Below are 22836 nucleotides of genomic sequence, written 5' to 3'. Positions count from 1 at the left end.
TGTAAAATGTCATTACAGAGTTTAAGGCAATGCTTTGTCGTTTTGTCAATACTTCTTTATGAAGAGTGATTTCCATCACATTGCATATCATACTATAAGGTGTGTGTAGAGAAAAAGAGTTGCTGTGATGGAAGAAATATCACTGAATGTACTAGATGGTTGCATAAAAATGGGAAACGTGTAAAAAAAAAAAATGCCTTGGTGTCTCCTGAGAGCTGCTGGTAGCAAAAGGCCATAGGAGTATATAGGAGGTGACAACTAGTGTTCAGAAGGTCAGCCTATCAGAACCAAGGGTTCTGGTGGAGGAAACTGTCACATAAGGTGTTTTGGAATTACTGCCTTGAATGAATTGGCTGTTTCTTGTAAACTTTTTATTCATTAACAGTTATGGTATCTTCCAATTACCATGCATTTTCATAAAATATGTATATGTACTTTCATGATTACATCTCAATCTTACGGGCACATGTATCTGTGAGTGGTAAGGAAGATGGTTTTTCATTTAGCTGTATAATTTCGATATATAGAGAATATTCTAGGATATGCTTCATCGCCAGATCCATTGTCCCATGAGACTGTAGACACTTAAAGCCTGCTCTGTTCCTTTTCCTTAGACTAACACAGAAAATAATAATCTCTCCTCAGTCTAACATGGACTGCAGCATATTTAGTTCAAATATACCTCAGAGCAGGTTCAAACCAGATTAAAGGCCTGTGTATATGGATCATAAGTTTAAAACTTCACAGTTATACACAAGGTCAGAGTTGCAGGTGTCTACCAAGGCTAATAACACAAAACACCCTAAGAAAAGCCTGCCAATTATTCACTTACCAAGTCTGCTGACAAAAAGCTATGTCTCAGAGTTTGTGGAACTGGGCACTCAGCCCCCTCCCTCTGGTCCTGAGACCTTGGAACCGTGCATTACCATGGTAATGGCTCTGCTCCTTACTGTCTATTCTAGGAATGTGCTATGGCCTTGAGGGTTTTCTAACTTTTCTCAGGATTGCAAGGAGTCTCTGGTTAGAAATGTGAGAAGTCAGGCAAGAGAACGGATGTGAGGCAGAGAATTAGCTTGCATAGAACAATAAAGTGAACAGACTGAAAGAGCTCCGCATATATAGATTCAATTATATCCCTCGGATTAGAATCCCAGCCATTTGTAGCATCTCTTTTGGATTCTGGGATGAATCTCCATGGGACAGGTACACAGGAGGATTTCGTTAGGTGTCCTAAAAATGAAAGCATATTCTACACTTACACCGCTTGTATTGAGAGAAACTGAAAGTGTTTTCTGCAGATTATCTGTATCTGTTGTTGTTTTTCATCCTTCATGTGTTCCTTGAGTCCTTTTGTTGCAGTTTTCCACCCTCAACAAATTGTGTTTCAAATGAAAAAGTACATGTTTAGTGTGGTTAAATTTAACCAGGCTTCTTACAAATAAAGAGATACTTAAGACTGAAGATTTCTCCAAGGTACCCAAGAAAAAACTATATCTGTAAAATGTCTCATTACACCAAATAAAAGACCATAATATGAAAGCATCCTGGAAGTGGAAGAGGAGGCAGGAAGAGTAGAAGAGCCAGAGAGGATGGAGAACTCTTAGTTAAAGAGGCCTTTTAAATGAACTCATAGAGACAGAGGCTGCATGCTCAGGGCCTGTAGGAGTCTGCAACAGATTATATCCTGGAGCTGAAAGGAGAAGTTGACACATGACCCACTCTAGCCTAGAAGCTGTCTCTAATTGATAACCATTTACAAATGAAAGTTTGATTTTGGTAAGGGAGTCTCACTGAGAAACAAACTACTCTTAAAGATAGGCCCCTTTCCCAGCAGTAGATGCCAACAGAAAATGAACTCAGTTGTATTTTTGGTCATTCTTGTCTCAAAATGCTGTGCCGGGGCTTTTTACAACTTAGTTTTTAATTTATATCATGCAAATATACAGGTCCTTGGCATATATATTATTATGGCTTCCAGCTTAGTGTTTTTCTGCGATTCCTGAGTATGCAAATGAGTGGGTCTCTGCATCTCTTATCTGTTTCTTGTTCCCTTTCTTGGGCTCTTTTCCTTCTGTTTGTTGAATTTGTCTTATTTGATTTTTTAAATCTTATCCCCTGTTATTGTTATCCCTTAGAAGCCTGTTTGTTTTCTAATGTGAGACAGCAAGGGGGTGAATTCAGATGGGAGGGGAGATTGGGAGGAATTGTTAGGAGTAAAGGGAAGGGAAACCCTACAGGATCTATTATATGGAAAAATATATTTTCAGGAAGTGAAATTAACAAAAAGAACAAAAGCAATCAGGCCCGTGTTTGATCCAAGTGCTTGGATGCTGAGGAAAGATTATTTTAAAGCTGAGTCCTTGGGCTACACAGCAAAATTCTTCCTCAATAACCACAGCAAGCTACAGATAATGAGAGAATGAGGTAACAAGAAGAATTTTCTGTATAATAGTGGAATGACAAATCTCTAAACATATTGTTGAAGGAAAATCTTCCAAATCTCAGGGTATCTCCTCTTGAGACAATGGGAGAGCCTGAGTGTTTCTGCCTCGGCCACATGGTAATGATTCCTTGAGTGCCTAAGACCTTGTTTACTTCCTCCTCATGAACAAACCTCCTCTCTCAAGGCTGATCAAATAAACTGTCAACAGTTTTGTTTTGTTTTGCTTATGTTACTCAAAGTCAACTAAAAGAAATTCCTTTATGTATGAAAAATAAAATAAAATCTTAGTCAAGAACCAGCAATTAACATCTGACTTAATTTTGCATCTTCCTAGATAACATGTGAATACATAATATGACCTTCTTTTCAACCATCACTACTCTTGGGACAGTTGTCAACTTGAGTCACAGAAGTCATTCTTACAGGCTGTTTTTGAATGCTGGAGACTTTAGGGGATTTGTTTGCATGTGAATATTTTCTACTTCAAATAAGTACAAAGTCTCAGAAGCATCATATAAAAGCTCCACATTACACCACACTCATGCTAATGGGTTCTGGGAAGCTCGGGGTGGTATCTGCATCAGGACACAGATAGTTTGTTTTATTAGATGAATATTAATAATTCATTTGAACCAAAAAGTATAATTTCAGCCCTTGACACTAATGTGTGTGTGAAAACAGGAAGCATTTGTTTGAATGTCATAATAATTATCTGTTACATGAAAAAGAAAACAAGCAAATTCTAATAAATTTTCTTTTTGTGAAGTTCCTAGGTAAGTGCCCAGTTTATGGCAACAGTCTGTTAGAGGAACAGTTGGCATAAGGACCATGTTCACTCACATGCAATAACTCAGCTTTACCTAGAAATATTTGGTTCGGTATTCTGTCCAGTAGATAATGTCTTCCTGTCTCTCTTCCTATCTTCATCTCTTGTTACTATTTTATGACTATGTCATACAATCTGAAGGAATGATTCTGAGTCCAAATTTAACCCTCTGTGGTACAGAGAACCTCACTGGAGTTTCCATGACTCTGAGTCTTTTGATTTCCTTAGGCACCTCTGTAGAGTGTGTTTACTAGTGCCTCTCTATCTTGCTCATTAATCTACACATATCTCTCAGAATAAACAAGCAAGGGTAAAGTCAACCTTAAATAAATCATCCCTTGGGAAACTTAAAATCCTGCCACCTTAATGGTGAAGCAATCATCTCAGACCATGAAGAGAGAGACCATTAATCCATCCACCCCAAACAGTCCTTTTTTGTTTCCTCCTGGTTTCAGAAGCTCTAGTCAGAGTATACCCTGTAAAATAAAGATTGTTCAATGTGACAATTTCCCTCAAACCTCCAGAATACTACTTGGTACTTCTGATCTTGCTCTGAACTTCCAAAATTAGGAAATGTTTAAAATCCAAATAGTCTAAAAAGTTAATATATTGTCATCATTCTCATTTAGATAAGAGTTTAGGATGAAGAAGAAATATACAAATCTATAGTCTTCATTTCAAGCTGGTGTATTTTCACCTCTCTCCATTGTATGACCATGTTCAAGTTTTTTAATACATTAGAAATATTGATTCCTGTTTTATATGCTGAATATTTACATTTCTGGCATTGATCGTTCTTAGGGATTCTTAGAAAGCTGTTCTGTCATTCTTATTTCACTTTAAAATGTATTCAAAGGCTTGTCCAAAGACTCAAACTGATCAGTCATGAAGTCACCCTTTAAAGTTAAGCCTCAGCTGAATCTAAATCTATCCACAATTTTAGCTTTTTAATCTAATTTGCCATTTTGTTTTTCTAAGATATGGGGAATACGGGGATTATGCAATTGGACAGCTTTATTTCCAGCTGGATTATTTGGTGGTTTCAATACACACATGTTCACTCTGACTGTCAAATAACATGGAAAGGCTCATTGAAAATCCTGAGTATCTGTTTTTTTCTTTTTTCTTTGTCTTCACAGATCATCTTAAGACTATAGTGTAGAACATGTACCTCAAATTTGTTCACAAAAGGCATTCTTTCTTTTGGGAGACACTTTGAAATAATCTTTAACATTTTCCTAAAATATTTAATACTCATTTAAAACCAGAAACCTCTATTTTCCATTTTCTGTTTTCCCTAAAACAAATTTTCTCAAAATTAGATAAAATTCTGGGACAGAATGTTCATTGCTGCAATTATTCTTTTTATGTGTTAAGTTGTCTAGGATGAACTCGATTTTCAGGTAGTTCACTACAAGGGACTTCTTGTCCATCCTCTAGAATTTCCCATTATGGAAGCTTTAGAAATCTGGAACATCCTTTGACATCTGAAATGACTCACATTAGCAATCACTCATCCTCTCAGGTTTGTCATGATTTAGATGACAAATGCCAGTGAAATATCAACCATTACTTATACAATTTGGTGAAATGATTGTTCTGGAGACATATACCCAGGACTCAAATCTCAAATACACTCAAATTATTTGATTCTGGATTTTTACATCACAAATGCATAGCTCTTCGGGTTTGTTTGTTTGTTTGTTTGTTTTACAGAATTCAATGTCATATTATAAGTGAAGCATATAGAAACACTTTTAATGTGCAAGGAGAGAAAAAATGTGAATTGTTTAATTGGAGACCTTAGTTTTTACTTGGTTGGATTGTGCTCCCTATGAACTTGATATACCAAAGATTATTTAAGTTGTTACTCAGAAAACACTTCATTTTTTTTTTTACATACTTTGCTAAGTTAAAAGGAAGCAGACATGCAAAAGGAGGTAAACTCCTGAAGGACATCCAATTCTCCATGTAGATCTGCTCCTATAATATAAAGGGGTTTTGTTTAAAATGAAACCAACATATCCATGAGGAAACTCCATGGTTTGATTTCAATATTTGTTATGTGTGTCCCATCATGGGAAAATTGGGAAGAAGCTGTGAGGAGTAGGGTAAAATGAAATTATAATAAGGATATATTATACAAGAAAAATATATTTTCAGCAAATGAAATTAAAAAAGAAAACAAAAGTTGAGAGCTTGTGTGATTCAAAAACTTGGATACTGAGGCTTAGAATTTTAAATTTGAGTTCTTGGGCTACACAGTAAGATTCTACCTAAAAAAACAACAACAACAAAACTATTAAAATATGTAAGAGAAGAGGAAAGTGGGAAAGTGTAGGTATCTGTGTCTAATGGTGGAGTGACAATTCTCTAAAGATGATGTTGAAGGAGAATCCTCAAAAGCACAGAGTGTCTGGACTTGACCCTGAGCAAGAGTTTGGGTGTGTCCAGCCCAGCCATGTGGGAATGATTCCTAGGGTGCCGTCTCTCAAGGCCTCTCAAAATATAAACTGTATTTTTGTTGATTATTTTATTTTTAGTTACTCACAGACAAACAAAAGACATTCCTTTAATTATTAAAAAAATCATTAATATCTTAGTCAGAAAACAGCAACTGACATCTGCCTTAATTTTGCATAATCATAGAAAACTTGTGAATACATAATAAGGACTTTCTTTCCAGCCATCATTACTCTTGGGACAGATGTTAACACAAACCTCAGAAGTCATTCTTACAAGCTGTTCTTAAATGCTAGGGACTTTAGGGGATTTTTGTACATGTGAATGTTTTCTATTCCTAATAAGTACAAAGTCCCAAAAGCATCACATAAAAGCTCCACATCACAGGACATTCATGCTAATGGGTCCTGGGAAACTAGAGGTGATCTCCTTCAGGACACTGAGAGTCTATTCTACTAGATGAATAATCATTTGTTACATGAAAAAGAAACCAAGCAATTTCTAAAATCTTCAATTTCTGTGCAGAGCCTAGGTAAGTGCCCAGTTCCATTTATGGCAACAGTCTGTTAGAGGAACAGTTGGCATACAAACCATATTCACTCACATGCAATACCTCAGATTTACCTGGAAATATTTATTTCAGTGTTCTCTCCAGTAGATAAAGTCTTCCTGTCTGTTTTCCTGTCATCATTCTGTTAGTTTATTATACATTATTATGACTATGTCACACGATCTGAAGGAATGATTCTGAGTCCAAATTTAACCAGCTGTGGTACTGAAAACTTCATTGCAATTTCCATGACTCTGAAGCTTTTGATTTCCTTAAGCACCTCTGTGTAAGAAACATCTATTTTCCACAGTCCTATTTTTTTCCAAATTAGATAAAATTCTGGGACAAAGTATTCTTTACTGTAATAGTTCTCTTGCTGTGCTAAACTGTCTAGGATGAACTCCATTCTCAGGTCATTCACTGCAAGGGAACCTCATACCTCTCTCGCACACCATCTAGAATTCCCCTTTATAAGAAGCTTTAGAATCTGAACCATCTTTTGATGTCTGAAATGATTCACATTGGCAATCTCTCACATTTCAGTTTTGTAATAAGTTAGATGACTAATTTCAGGAAATATCAATCATTTCTAATATAAACTGGTGAAAGGATTGTTCTAGAACCATATACACTCAGTTCAAATTCTGAATCTACTCTTAAATTATCCAAACCTTGATTTCTACATGATACATAAACCTTCAAGAGTTTTAAAGAATTCAAGGTCATAAAGTAGGTAAAGTGCATGGGAACAACCTGGAATGTATGCGGAAGAAAGGAGGAAAGAGGGAGGCATAAAGAGGGGATGTAAGAGAGTTCATCGTTATCTCTAGCTGCATTTTTCTAACTGTACTCCAACAACACACTCTGTCATCCAATATGGCTCAATCCAAAAACATTTTGTGCTGAAAAACTGTGGTAACACTAGATTTTGATATTTCTTGAGGGAAGAAATGTAGCACATGATATTATATGTTCAGATCTAAGGTCAAGAGCTCTGTGGGAATCATTTACTAGAAGGTACCAGTTTATAGTAATAGAATTCTTCCTAGTATGCTCAACAGCAAATGCTCCTGTCTTATAATGATTGTCTATCAGTTTTAAGAGTTATAAGTGATGGCTTCTTTGCTTGTGACTGGGGTACTAAGCAGCTGACACTTTTAAGAATAGTTGAGTGGGAGGAAACTCTCCTTAATAACCTTGGGGTAAGCAAATATATCACAGGAAACTGTGTTTCACCAGAGTGAAACGAGGAAACAGCTGTCTTTTCAGCCTCCACCAGCATCATAGGGATCCAGGAGGTCTTATTTGGATACTCCAGTTTAGAGTCATTTTCCTTCTTGGAGTGACTCAATTATTTTTGTACATGAGCATTTCTACCTTTTGTACATCTGGGTAAAAAATACTTTCAATGCAGTGGTGCTGAGGAATCATCTGTTCCTTGTTTGTGGGTATTTTGAAGATATCTGTGTATAAAGAAACCAACCAGAGAACCAGTTTTAAAATCTTCCACAACTGTGTCTACTTTTTATTCTTGCTTGATTTATATATGGAACTTTTGTATTTATTTTTTCCAGAAAGATATGAACAATATAATCCAAGTTAATGCTATACCCTATGCAGCCAAACTGTTCCTAAAGTAATAGCAATCCTCTGTCTCAGCGCCTTGAGTTGTGATGTTAAATGCATGAGCAAACACACACAGTATTTCTACTCTTCATCTGTCAGCAAACACTTCTTTCTTTCCTCAGAACAAAATTTTTATTTTGATGCTAATTCCAAAAGGCAAATGTTTCTATGTCAGTGAGGAAGAGGTTCATTTTGTGATCTAAACTCACAATTGACTTACAACATTAAAGGAAATATATTAGTGGTCCATGAAATATAGATGAAAACAATACCTTGGTTATCTCTAAACTCTCTTTGAAGCATTTCATTTGGAATGAAGGTTTCATTTGGAAGAAGAATAAGGCCTTCCATAATGTAATTTTTAGTTGCATTTGAGATCAGGCATGTTCATGGTGGTATCATAGTATATTAAAGTCTTATTTTCTACTTCCACAGAAACCTTGAAAGAATGGGCATGGGAAATCACTCTACTGCAGCTGTGTTTGTGTTGGTGGGATTAACCCAGCAGCCTGAGCTCCTGCTGCCCCTTTTCCTCCTGTTCCTGGGAATCTATGTGGTAACAGTTGTGGGAAACCTGGGCATGATCCTGCTCATCACAGTCAGCCCTCTGCTGCATACTCCCATGTATTATTTCCTCAGCAGCTTATCCTTCGTTGATCTCTGCTATTCCACTGTCATTACACCCAAAATGCTGGTGAACTTTCTTGGGAAGAAAAATTTGATCCTCTATTCTGAGTGCATGGCTCAGTTCTTTTTGTTTGTGATCTTTGTGGTGGCTGAGGGTTACCTCCTGACTGCTATGGCATATGATCGATATGTGGCCATCTGCAGACCACTGCTGTACAATGTGATCATGTCCTCAAGACTCTGTTCACTATTAGTTCTGGTTGCCTTTATCCTAGGCCTTTTGTGTGCCATTGCACACACAAGTGCTCTGATGAAGCTGAGCTTCTGCAAATCCCACATCATAAATCATTACTTCTGTGATGCTCTCCCCCTCCTCAAACTCTCCTGCTCTAACACACATCTCAATGAGCTTCTCGTATTTGTCACTGGAGGGACCAACACTTTGGTGCCCACCATAGCTGTTTCTGTCTCCTATGTCTTCATCTTCTGCAGCATCCTTCGCATCAGGTCATCAGAGGGCCGGTCCAAAGCCTTTGGAACCTGCAGCTCTCACCTCATGGCTGTGGGAATCTTCTTTGGGTCTATCACCTTTATGTATCTTAAGCCTTCTTCAAGTACCTCTCTAGAGCAAGAGAAGGTGTCCTCTGTGTTCTATACCACAGTGATCCCCATGCTGAACCCATTAATATATAGTTTGAGGAACAAAGATGTGAAGAAAGCCTTGGGCAGATTCTTAGTGGGGAGATAAGTCTTACTGTTGGCAAACAGTGGACTGGGGAAGAGAACTGTTCTACTGAAAATATGTTCTTTCCTTTCATTTTTACTTGTCCCTTATTATGTAGTCCATATATACGTTTGCTGGTCTGAGATTGATCTCAGAGCACCTTGTATATGGACAAGCAGTGCAACACAGAGCTATGCACACAATATATATTTATGTTTATGCTTTACTCTGTATTGTTTTTTCAATTTTTCCAAAAAATGGAAAATTATTTTGTAAAGCACGTATTTTAGTGCTTTGGTAGGAAAACTTACCTGTTTTCATATAAATGAGATAATAATTCAATATTTTGTCTAACACCAGTCTTCTTGTCCTAATGTTCAAGAGTGGTTAAAGCTTATTTAAAGCTTCTTTGTCTGTAGGTCAGCAGCAAGAGGTGTTTGTCCTGTGAACTGTTCCACTATCCTTGATTAACTGTGTGTGGGCCTTTTGAAATGGCTCAGGTGTAGTCACAGCTTCTTTTAGTTCAAGAGTACAATGACTGTGTGATACATTCACTGCTTTCTCCCTATCCTCCACCTCTTACATTCCTTCTGTCCCTAATCTACAATGTTTCTTGAGCCTTAGAAGGTATAGTACAAAGCCTTATTTAGGCCTCAGACATTATCTAACACTTATTCTCAGCATCCCAGCCAGCCATGAATCTCTATTTACTGTTCAATGTAAATAGAAGCATCTCTCATTGGTGTTGAGAATAGTTTTTGTTTAAGGGTATAAACATAAGTACTTAGAAAGAAATTTGTTATTATCTCTCTTTATATAATCATTATTAGTAATTTCCTCTCACAGAAATGATCTACATACTATCAATGGAATCTGAGAGTTGGATAGTCATGATCTTCAATTTTTACAAGCACTGTGCCAATCAGAAACCAACACATAGTTCCAATAACATGGACACAGATATTTCTGAAAGTAAGTAGAAGATAGAAATCAGTAGACACAAATGTGAAAAGGAGATCAGCAGGGGAAAGGAGAGTAGACATGAGAAAGAGGGAGAGGAGAGAGACTAGAGTTAAAAAACAATCAAAATGCAAAATGCATGAAACACATGTATGGAACTGTCAAAATACAAATTTGATTTTTCAAAAAGAAAATGTGCAACATGAGAAGTACTGGACTGCTCAGTAATATGGAAGTTTCAGAAACATGGAACTGGATCCTAGGTCCATCCATTAATCCAAGGCAAATGCAGAAGAAAATCAAGAGAAACATAGGGAAAAAACAGTCGCCAAAGAGACTGTCAGTTTCAGTCTGCAGGTTCAGCTCAATGTGTTTTAACACTTCCTTTCTATTGGGAGTATGCAAGATCACTTGATTTTCACTTGCCTCCTGACTGTCATGAGTCATTATCTCCTTATACCAAGACAAAATAAAAGAACTGTATCCTCACCCCATCATGATTTATTATTAAATATAAATTGTTCAATTAGCTGTGATATAAGAAATCCCTTGGGAGTGTAACAAATAGGAAAATAGTTGTCTTTAATAGCAGAGAATGTAATAGCTTACTCCAAAATCTCTAAGGAGTCAGTGATCAAACTAAGTCAAGACTTCAGTGAGGTATTGAGAATAAAAATAACACTCAGAATTCATTGAAAAATAGATCTAGCTACAAGACACAAGCCCCGCGGTAAGGTAATGAGGTGATAGAACATAAGTGTATGCAGGAGTGAAGATCTTATCTGAGGCTGTCAAATGCTCCCAAAGTTGAAGAAGTAGACTTGAACAAGCGAAAACTTAACACTTGAAATTGAATAGTCAACCTATAAAGATACTAATTTTCACACTAAAATTACAAATTTGACAAAACACTAACAAAATGCCCATAATTTTTTATGGTTCTAGCTGATTCTTTTTTACTTAGTGAAACCTCATCATACTCAAATTCATCCAGGGAAGGGTGAAGTATGTGAAACTGAACATATGTATGAAGGACAAAGATTACTTTTGACACACTTCTATTTTGACACACTTCTAAATTAAGAACTATTGCTACAGTCAAAATAATAAATAGTTGATTATGTTTCATGACTCTTCTTTTGACCTGCATTTCACATTGTCACAGTGGACTGGTGATTTGCATTTCTATAATTTAATGTAAATAGAAACTTTATTTATATGTTCTTAGCTTTAATTTATTCAAAATAATCATTTAAATATTTATCTGTAAATCCATTTTTATTGTTTAGAATACTATTGTATGGATTTAACAAAATCTATTCACTTATTTATTGGTGATCACTCAGGGTCTTTTAGTATATTATAAATAAAGTTGTAATTAGTTCCATACTATTATGATCATATATATTATTTAATTAGAACAAATATACCTAGTTGAAATATTTGTATATTATGTTAAGGGAGCTCTTAGCCATCCCTCAAAGTGCAACTCTGCTTCTGAATGAGGTAATTTTAAACTTTGAACAGTTATGGATAAAAGTTACAGTTGATCTATTTTAAAGCCCAAACTTGATAACATATTTTTATTTTAATTTTTTTAGTTCTAATATATTCATATTTTGTGTTTTTAAATTTGCTTTCCTCTGTGTTAAAGATACAAAATGTGTTTTTTTTGTGCTTATTGTTTATTTATTTCATTCTATCAGTTCTGTTGCTGTAGATAAGACTGACTAATGCTACAACAGAAAGGGGTTCTCTCACAGGACCTCACACATCTCTGCTGAAATATTCAATACTGGTATGATTTGTTATTAATAAGATCAATCAAGATTTGTTCTCCTACATTATGAATAAATATACTATCAATAACCATGATGACTCTGTTATGTTAAAAAAAACACGTTAATATTTAGATAAGAAAATTTTCATTAATTCTTATTTTTACAAAAGTTTTGAGGAATATAGGTGTTGCAGAAATCGGCAAAAGTGGGATCTAGGTTAGAGACTTGATATATTACAAAGCCTTCATATAAATTTTTAAGAAAAAATATAAGAAAAATTAAAATGAATATTTTAAGATAAATTATTATTATACCCAAGTCACTGAGGGAAATATAATGCTCAAAAACTATGACAGGAAAAGTAAAATGAATCCCATCTTCTACCTACTATACACATTGTGTTCTTTGTACATGGTACAAAATCAAGCCATTTTATTTGGTGCTTATATGAAGCAACTAGGACAAGATGGCCTCAGACCAGGCCTTGCTATCTCTAGGATCCACAGAGTACCAGTACTGGTTCCCTAACACTTTGCTAATTAGTGTTTTGTTTTCCTCTGTCACTATCCTATCCAGTTGCCAAGCACTCCATAGATGTTTATGTGTTCAATAAACAGAAAACATTATTTCTACCATATTCTATCTTTTTATAAATGCTTTTTGGAAATACTATTTTAATTTTTTGATAATATATTATACTTATATCATTTCCCCATCCCTTCCCTCTCTCCAAACCCTCCTAAATACTCTTTCTTGCTCTCTTTCTAAATCATACCATCTACTTTTTATTAATTGTTCTTATAGAGAGACATGAATCCTGGAGAATAACTTACAATTTCCACTTTACTACACCAAAAAAAAATATTTAACTACATTATAGTTTTCCTTATACACATAGGTAATAATGTTTTTTAAAGATGAAAGCTATCAGTATGATTTTAAAAATAATGAACTAGAGAGATGGCTCAGAACCCAGATCTGCTTCTGGCATCGCTCAAATTCTTGCAACTCTGGCACCAAAAGTTATCTTCTGGACTACAAAAGCACCTGCAAATACACATATACTCACACGGTTACAGACATTCACACACACACACACACACACACACACACACACACACACACACAGTAAATAGATGACAGATAGATAGATAGATAGATAGATAGATAGATAGATAGAGATAGATGATAGATAAAATAAACAAATGAATGAATGAATGAATATATGAATGAATACAAGGATTTGACATGTCCATCACTGATGGCAACAGGAGGAAAGGAAAGTTGCAGGAAGACACAAAGATCACTTGTTTCTAAGCAAAGCATATAAATGACAAATCAGCTGCAGCTTGGACTTTGCATAGGCATTTAGGTGTGCTGAGGATTCCAAACTAAAATTCAAATTTTCTAGAAATGGAAAACAAAAGATTCTGTCATGTCCTTACATAGTCTCCCTGTCTACTCTGCCTACGTTCTCTTTCACCACTCCTGGTATAAAACAAATACAAATGCGTTATAGGTGGCTGAGCATATCAGTATTCTGTTTCATCCATAAATATGACTAGGTACCATCCAGGAGTAGGTTTTTGATACATGACTTAGTTGTGTGTCAGAAAACACAAAGCCATGTGATTAAAATTTTCTCATTTATAGCAGGCAAGAAAAACCTTGTAATGAGAGCTCATTTATTGAAGATAATTAGGGAGATAGAAAATCATGTGTTAATGAAGAAGCAATAAAATAAGAAAGAAGTAAAAGAAAACAAATTGTGTCGATAAGAGCATAAATCAAGCAAAGGAAAAAAATTAAGACATTTTGACAACTTAAAAGATATGGTCCTTGATGATGAAATAATTTATTAGTTCACCTTGAGTAATTTTACCTTGATCACCAAGTCTTCAAAGCAGTGGTGATTTCTGTGTTCCCTTGCACAGAAAGGACAAGTTTTGAAGAAGATATAGTATCATTAAAGAATTATTAAAGACCTAAGCATTTCTCTATCATTTCTTAGACAGAATTGGCACTTGCTGTAGTACTTTCTTCAGAGAACATTTTACTTCTTTATTTCTCAGGCTGTAGATCAAAGGATTCAGCATGGGTGTGACCAGGTTATTCAAGATCTGCACAGCTGCATTGAGCCAGGGATTGGGGGTAGGCTGGAGGTATATGAGGACCACTGGCATAAAGGCAAGGAGGATGGCAGTAAGATGGGCACTGCAAGTGGAGAAAGCTCTATGCCGCCCCTCAGCAGATCGGATTTGCAGAATGGAGCAGAGGATACAGCTGTAGGAGGTGAGGATGAGGAGGAAGCAGCTGAGGGGCATCAGGCCCACACTGATGAGCCCCACCATCTCCAGGGCTGATGTGTCTGCACAAGCCAGTTTTAGCATAGCAGGGATATCACAGAAGTAATAGTCCACCTCATTGGGACCACAGTAGGGCAGCTGGAAAGTGAGAGTGGTCAGAAAAGTAGCCTGAATGCAGCCAAAAAATGATGTCCCTGTTGCCAGGATGGCACATGCTCTGTGATTCATGATTGTTGAGTACCTTAGAGGATAGCATATGGCCACAAAGCGGTCATAGGCCATCACTGTGTACAGAAAACATTCAGTACAACCCAGGAAATGGTAGAAGAAGAGCTGGCACACACAGCCTGCGTAGGAGATTACTTGGGTGTTTCCTGAGAGGTAGAACAGCATCTTGGGAGAGCTAACTGAAGGGAAAAATATGTCACACGTGGACAGCTGGCACAGGAAGAAGTACATGGGTGTGTGAAGCCTAGAAGAAGATACGATTGCAAGGAGTATGAGCAGGTTCCCCACCAGAGTGAAGATGTAGAAAGATAAAAACAGGACAAAGAGTGTGGTCTCCAGACCCTCTGTGTGTGGGATGCCAAGCAGGACAAAGTGAGTCACTATAGAGAGATTCATCATGGTTTCAAAAATGCATGACTTCAAAGCAGAACACAGATCTCCAAGACACAAATATTGAAATCAGCCCACAGAGTTTTATCATACATATATTGGTTTCATTTTTAACAAAAAACCCTTATATTATGGAGCAGAACTACATGGGGAAAAAATCCATGAAGAGTATAATTGGGGACTATAAGTTTTTGTTGAGTTGGACAATAGTCACTACAAACTTGGTTTGCCAAAGATTACACTTAAGATGTTAGGTAGAACATAATTCATTTTCCTAGGTACTTTGCTAAGTAACAGGAAGCAGCTATGGAGAGACAGAGATACACTCCTGAAGAACACCCCATTGATAAGAGAGCTTCAACTTATTCCTTCCTCTTTGCTCTTCTGATTTAGAGTGCAGAGTGAGTTAAAGTTACTGGACTGAGACTTCATGGGAGGAGCTTCTTACAAAACTAGAAGACAAGTGGGAAAAACAGTTTTCTCATGGGCAACACACTAACTGGTTATCTAATACTAAATGATCAGCCTTTAAAACAAACTTGCAACCAATACAATGTAAAGAGGCTTACATGTAACGACAAATAATGAAAAAAAAAAGGTTATTAATTTGAAAGACAACAAGGAAAGGTATATGGCAGGAATTGGGGGAGGAAAAGAAAGAGAGGGGATGATATAATTATATTATAATCTCAAAAAATAAATGAAGGAAAATAAATTATAGGATTATGGCATGACTATTAATGATAAACAAACTGAAATATATAATGTTAGCCACATTTTCACTGTGGAACCTGATGACATGTATCTTTGTCTATAGAAAATGTTAGATAATTAGTTTTTTTTCCTTGGTCTTCCTCCCAGTAATTCCTTTCTGTTCTCCCCTGCCATTTATCTCTTCCCACTTCTTTCCACTTGAGCCTCCAACAACTCTTAGGAGATTTGGAAAGATGTATGAACAATATGAGAAACAAAACTTTCAGAAAAACTTTTTGGACAGAGGAATCTTACATTGACCTTTTTACTTTCTCAACTCTCTATTTGTGTCTCTCTCTGCATTTCTCTGTGTCTGTTTCTGTGTCTCTCTGTGTCTGTTTCTGTCTCAATCTCTCTGCCTGTCTCTGTCTCTCTGTCTCTGTCTCTGTCCCTGTCTCTGTTTCTCTCTCTCTCTCTCTCTCTCTCTCTCTCTCTCTCTCTCTCTCTCTCTCTCTCTCTCTCTCTCTCTGTGTGTGTGTGTGTGTGTGTGTGTGTGTAACAAAGTCAGGACTTGTTCCTGGGTATTATATGTGCAGAACGAAGGTAAATATTATCACAGAGATGTGGAGAACTCAAACTACTTGTTCAACCTTGAGTGAGACACTTGGAGATAAACCTGTAAAAGTTTTTTACAGGTTTGGAGATATCACTGTAAAAGTTTTTGAGCTAGTTCTAGAAGCATTGCCTATAAAGAGAAACAGGAGGAACCACTTGTCTGATATGGTTTAGATTGACACAAGAAAGCTAATACAAGTCAGTACTGTCTAGAAAATTTCAATAAATCTAAGGTCTAAATAACATAGGAAATGTATTGAACGCAACCTAGAAAGCAAGTAAAAATATGCAATCACTTTTCAAGATAATATAGTCAGGAGATATAAGCTCTGAGATTATACAGATATTATCTTTGATAATAAAACATTTGATATTAAATTATTATTTTGATAATAAAACATCTACTATAACATTTCATGAGGTATGGATGGGCAGATTTGAAGTCTACAGCCGACCTACCTCAATAGATATATCCAAAGTATAAAAATCAAGTAGACAAAATTTTGGCATTGAAAATTAATAAATGCCTAGCAGCAGGATATGTTTCAGAACTAAACAATTTCCATATTTATATATGTCTCAACGATTCCAGAAAAAGAAAAGCCTCTAGAACTAAATCATACAATTAGAATAATAAGATCAGAATATATCAAAACAATAACCCCCAAACCCTGTACTGCTGCATATATAAAAACAAAGAAAGATATCCAGTTATAATAGAAGCAACATGTATACTTTAAGAAAGTGGTCCTCAATCTATGATCACAACCCTATTGGAACTTTTATATCAGATATCCTATATCTGAGATACACTATGATTCATAACAGTAGAAAAATTACAGTTCTGAAATAAAATAATTTTATGGTTAGGGGTCATCACAACCTGAGGAAATATATTAAAAGGTTGAAGTATTAGGAAGGTTGAGTACCACTTCATTAAGATATGGAGATTGGCCAACCAGATGGTTCATGGGATAAAGGCACTTGCTCCCTAGACTGAGGACATGGATTCAATCCACAGGACCCAAATGCCAGATGGAGAAAATCCACTCCTCTAGTTGTCCTCTAATGTCCACATGCATACAGCATGCATGCTACTACATACATAGACACATATATACATACATACATAACAGATGCAGAGACAAAACAAATAAAAATATACATAAACCCTTCATTCAACTTGCTTTGAATAAAAAAGGCTAACCAAATGTATACATTCTCAAGTACATTTTAAACAAAACTTTGCACAAAACAGTCAGAAAAGACACCTATACTTGGAGGAAAATTGTACTTTCATGAAATTACTCTATTCAAACTACAATCAATACAATCTTAACCTTAACCATATTAGAATTTTTAATGATAATAACAAATTAATTTCCTACCTTACACTAAAACAGAATGATCCTAGTAGAGAGAAAAAAAATATTCTAAATAAAATACAATAAACTATTTCCCCTTTTCATATACAAAACAAAGTTGTAAAGCTCAAACTGCCAGATTTCATGTACTTACTACTTATTTACTTAGTCTTCTCTCATACATTACATCCTGACTGCAGTTTCGCCTTCCTCTGTTCCTCCCAGTTCTCTCTCCGACTACCTCCTCTAACACCAGATCCACTCCTCCTCCATTTCATTTCAGGAAATATTAGGCCTTCAAGGGATAACAATCAAGCACAGCATAACAAGTTCTAAAAAGACTAGGCACAAACCCTAGTGTAAACTCACATAGAGGCTCGAAGAAGCAACAGGGAAGGAGGAAAAGGGTCCCAAGAACAAGAAAAAGAGTCAGAGACATCCCCAATCCCACTCTTAGGGAGTCCACAAGAACACTACACTATACAATCATAATTAACAGATTTAAGTACTTACTTTAGCACTATTTTATTGAGTTCATGTGCACCAAGAAGGTAGGGGCATATCTCAGCAGAACCAAATAGAGAATTCAGATAACTCTCAAATGCATGGTTAATTTATCCTTGACAAACTGTAAAAAAAAAAAAAGCAGCCCAAAGATAATCTTTTCAATATTAATTCTGGAATAACTGAACAATTATACAAAAAATGAAAACTCAATCAATCATGTCTAACAACTTATACAAAAATATACTTACATACATCATGGTTTAAATGCATTTTAAAAATATACAATTCCTCTAGAAAATAACAGAAGCATTTTATTATGATCTTAGTTTCAGACATATCAGAATTGCAATCCATGATTTTCTTTCAAACAAAACAAACTAAACCACCTGAAAATTAAAATTTTTCTATATTGAGATCATGAAAGAGAATACAGATCAATGAAGATCAGTAGGGAACTAAAGAGAGAAACCAAAAAAAATGCAGTGGGAGATTCCTGGTAATTTACTGACACCACAGCAGTTCACAAGATGACAAAGGAGTAAAATTAAAATAAGGTCACTAGGCAGTAATAGTTGTACTGACAATAAATAAAGGGAATAAATTAATAATATGATACATGTTGCCATCAAGATATTGTAGTTACTGAATATTTGTAAATTATATTAATTTTGGAAACTTAATTCTATAATTGATTATAATTAAAAGTTAAAATATTAAAAATCTTGTATATTTCCTTACAAAGAAGAAAATATTAGTTTACATACAGAAAATATTTACAAATTGTATATCCAATGAGAAATAGTGTACATATAAGTTTTTTAAATGCAAATATAAAAAGCCAGGAGACTCCTCTAGCTTAAGAAAAACAAGGAACTGATTTGAAGACAGTTTTAATCAAAACAGTTAAATAAATGCAAATAAGTAATAGAAATATATTGAACATCATCAGTCAAAAAATGCAAGTTAAATCACAATGGGATGCTATTATGCACTTATAATTTTAAGGTTAAATATGAAATGAGAAAACCAAATGCCACAGAATATAGATGACCACTTTTACCTGCTTATGAGAAAGAAAGGGTATTTTATTCTTATATAAAAACATGTATTGAAGAAAATGCTTCCATGAGATTCTTAATTAAAACCATTTTTCAGAAAAATAAAACATTTTCAAATAACTAAGTGTTTGGAAGATTGTTGTTTTTAGAGTAAAGAAAAAAATACAAAAAATTCTTCTGCAGGATTAAGTTGGATTTCTTCCAATGCTGAGGATTAGACCCAGTATGTAAGCTTGCTAGGTCAGTGCCCTATCACTGAACTGTATCCCAGGCCCTGGGTTTTCTGAAATAATGTGTTACCAGCTCAGGCTCATCCTGAACTTACTACGATACTCTCACTGATGACATCCAATATATTTCCTGCAAGGACACTGGAACTGGAGATACTTGTCACTTTATATTGCATGGGACTCTTTGCAATATTGTAAATGTTACCCAAGTCATATTCTTTGGTACTTAGAAAATTTAAGGGTCTTTCAGCCTCGGAATTGAGATTTAGTGTTTATAGAGCAATGTTCATGGCATGGGCATGTTATCAAGTCTTGAACACTTTCACTGCCACCTAGATCAATGTTTTCAAATGCCCTTGTGGATTTTTCATGATTTAGTCATTGGTATCCCTGAGGGACCAATTAGATGAAAGTTTGTTACATTCTTCATTAAATTTAAACAATAGAGGTTTGGAAATAGAAATTAAAAAAAAAAAATCCAGTGTGCCAGCCTGCCTGATAGACTAATCTAAGACTGGAAGGTACTTGAATCATCTATTGCCTGTCTCACATGTTAAAGTCTTGCCTTGGGCAACACTCCAACACTCTCACTTTAATTCTATAAACATTTCTCAGGATTCTATAACTATCTAAAAGGCACATTGCAATTTAAAACATAATTTAATGAATAGGGCAGCAATATTCAATCACCCTATGTGTCCTTACAGTAAGACACTTTAAAAAGAATGTTAAAACAATATATTCAAAGGAAAATTATAAATCAGTAATGTTGATATAAACTTTGATGTAGATATGATTTAATGTAAAGATCAATATTGATCGAACATTTGTAAGGTACTGTACTATTTTCTTAAGTTCAATGATTTTTTTCTCAGTTAATTAAAAACACCTCATTGAGTAGGAGAGGAAAATAAAACACTGACACTTAATAACTCAGTCACACAGTTGGTGACAGATCTAGGCCAGGTCTGATTCCAGAATCAGGGCCTCTCATCCTTCTGTCCTGATACCTGTTATTATTGACTGATATGAGACTGACTTGAGGTCTGGTACCTGAAATAGGAAGCAGCTGTCCTCTTTTATAACAGGAATGACACTAATTGGGATAGTTTTTTATTGTTGTTGTTTTTCCAGAGGCCAGGTTGCTAAGACCTGTGTCCCATAGTACTCCACCAGCCTATGGTGACTCATGTCTGGCATCCACCAGACCCTCAGGAAGTACATTCAGCCTGGTAGCCAATCAGGGTCCTACTCAGTCACAATCTAGTAAAAAAAAGAGGTTGTGAATTTTAAAAAGCAGGAGGAAGATAGGAAGGATTTGGAGGGAGAAAGGGAAAGCAGAAATGCAATAATTAAAATATAATAATAAATATTAAATAAAATAAAAATAATACAAATACCTGTAATACAAAAAGTGATTTTACAGAACTTAATTTGGGAAATTTTAATTCCCTAGATATTTATGTGGTAGTATTGTATTCCCCAAAATATTGTGTATGCTAATAAACTTATCTGGGGTTAGAGAACAGAACAGCCACAATATTAAACATAGAGGACAGGCAGTAGTAGCACATGCCGTTAATCCTAGCATCCCAGAGGCAGAGATCTAAGTGGATCTCTGTGTGTTCAAGGATACAGCCAGGCATGATGGCACAGGCCTTTAATCCCAGAAAGTGAGCCTTTAATCACAGGGAGTGATGGCAGAAAGCAGAAAGGTATACAAGGTGTGAAGACCAGAAACTAGAAGTTTTTAGCTGGTTAAGCTTTCAGGCTTTGGAGTAGCAGTTCAGCTGAGATTCATTCTGGATGACTCAGAGGTTTCTAGTCTGAGGAAACAGGATCAGCTGAGGAACTGTCGAGGTGAGGTAGTTGTGGCTTGTTCTGCTTCTCTGATCTTTCAGCATTCACCCCAATACCTGGTCCCAGGTTTGTTTTATTAATAAGACCTTCTAAGATTCATGCTAAATATTTGGATCTTACTCTGCTAAAGTCTGGATAGTGATACTTCTTGCTCTTTAGGTACTTATGATAATTAGAGCATCCTATTGTCCGATATGTGGAAAATATTCACCAAATGTTTTTTGTTAGAGGTATAATTTTGTGTGCAAATGATGTACCCATTTGTATCTATTAAGATAGACCCAGCTCTTCACATAACATAACCCTTCAATTTTGTGTGATATCAATATTTTCTTATTTATCTTGTGAACTGGAATTTATCTTGATTGAGTCTATGAAATTATGTACACAAGAACTCATGTGTGAAATAAAAATAAATCTTAATAATTTCAGATTACTTCTGTTTTTGACAAATTTAAGAAAATATGAAAACAAAATATCACAGTGGGTTAAAATAGTGTTGACAATGCCAATTGTGGGCTAGGAGTAGCCATACATCAGAGAAATTCCATGTGCAGTGCGAAACTGCTCCCCTACTTTAGAAAATAACCTCACGACTTACTCTAAATCTAAAGAGATATTCACTCTGTAATTGAACAGTCCGTAGCAGAAATTTTATCCAAGAGGAGTATTACCAATTTTCTGTAGGGAGATGTGTACAAAAATGTGCACAGTTGCTTTATTTAGAACATCTTGAATCTCTGAATCTACATGTTCAACAGGCTCGAGCTGTTGTCATGCATGTTTTCAAACATGTATTATTGCATTTTGATTTAGTGTGTGTGTGTGTGTATGTGTTTCTGTGTGTGTCTGTGTCTGTGTCTGTGTGTTCATATAATAGTGTCCCTATTGCAGTCAAAGGACAACTTGAGGGAGTCAGTTCTTTCCTTCTACCTCATGAATCTTGTGTCTTGAACTATAGTCCTCAGCTTCAATGACAAGTGTCTTAACTTGATCACCAATTCTCCAACTACTCTGTTGCATTGCATGTGATGCCCCATTTTAGCCTCTGGCCAGGCATGTACAAAACACACATACATACATGCAGGCAAAACACCTATAAGCATAAAATTAAAAATAAATAAAATAATAACAAATATATAAAACATAAAAACATTCAAAATAATTCTGTATACTGAGGTTACAAATCTAGAGTAAAGTCTGAGAGGCATACAATTTCATGCTGTATGATAATTATACAAATACAATAATTATGTCTGAGTGTTTGCTTATTTTTAACTTGAAGTACTTACAGCACTAAGTCTATGAACAAAACGATTTGAAGAACAGTCAATAAGGGGGAGAATAATTCAGCTATGCAATGTTAAATTCAGTCTTTGTCTATAGTTTTAAGGCTCATGAGGCCTCTATGCCATACAAAGAATCACAGGCAATGAAGTCATGTGGAAAGCAGGAGAAATAGTTTTACCTATGGAAGAGCACAAAGATTACTATCCAATACCAAAAATCATCCCTGGAAATATACATCTGAGCAGCGTAATACAGACTGAGCAGGTCTGAATAATGACTATACATATATAAACAT

The 22836-nt window shown here is 35.5% G+C and overlaps 2 protein-coding genes across 3 annotated transcripts; one reads left to right on the top strand and one right to left on the bottom strand.

Annotated features, from left to right (window-relative positions):
* Positions 1-8352: 8352 nt before the first annotated feature.
* On the top strand, positions 8353-11067 carry LOC114691245 (olfactory receptor 8D1-like). 2 transcript variants are annotated; one of them, XM_028866508.1, is made up of 2 exons: positions 8354-9260; positions 11036-11067. In XM_028866508.1, the coding sequence occupies exons 1-2, from the start codon at positions 8357-8359 to the stop codon at positions 11065-11067; spliced, it is 936 nt and encodes a 311-aa protein (XP_028722341.1). In that variant the 5' UTR covers positions 8354-8356. The 2 variants fall into 2 exon arrangements, with proteins under 2 accessions (XP_028722340.1, XP_028722341.1); XM_028866507.1 differs by lacking the exon at positions 11036-11067 and having other exon boundaries at positions 8353-9283.
* A 2933-nt stretch (positions 11068-14000) lies between these two features.
* Positions 14001-22462, bottom strand: LOC114691246 (olfactory receptor 149-like). The gene is made up of 2 exons (XM_028866509.1): positions 22436-22462; positions 14001-14951 (listed from the first exon to the last, which is right to left on the bottom strand). The coding sequence occupies exons 1-2, from the start codon at positions 22460-22462 to the stop codon at positions 14001-14003; spliced, it is 978 nt and encodes a 325-aa protein (XP_028722342.1).
* Positions 22463-22836: the final 374 nt, after the last annotated feature.

Source organism: Peromyscus leucopus, chromosome 7, assembly GCF_004664715.2.
Source record: "Peromyscus leucopus breed LL Stock chromosome 7, UCI_PerLeu_2.1, whole genome shotgun sequence".
NCBI lineage: Eukaryota > Metazoa > Chordata > Mammalia > Rodentia > Cricetidae > Peromyscus > Peromyscus leucopus.
The sequence above is the reverse complement of the archived record's forward strand: the minus strand, read 5'-3'. Positions and strand labels throughout refer to the sequence as shown.

Coding starts and splice junctions, on each gene's coding strand:
- LOC114691245 (XM_028866508.1), top strand. CDS start 8,357: ATGGGCATGGGAAATCACTCTACTGCAGCTGTGTTTGTGTTGGTGGGA. Junction 9,261..11,035: donor AGATGTGAAGAAAGCCTTGG/GCAGATTCTTAG, acceptor AAGTTGAAGAAG/TAGACTTGAACAAGCGAAAA.
- LOC114691246 (XM_028866509.1), bottom strand. CDS start 22,462: ATGCCTCTCAGACTTTACTCTAGATTT. Junction 14,952..22,435: donor TCAGACTTTACTCTAGATTT/GTAACCTCAGTA, acceptor TCTGCTTTGAAG/TCATGCATTTTTGAAACCAT.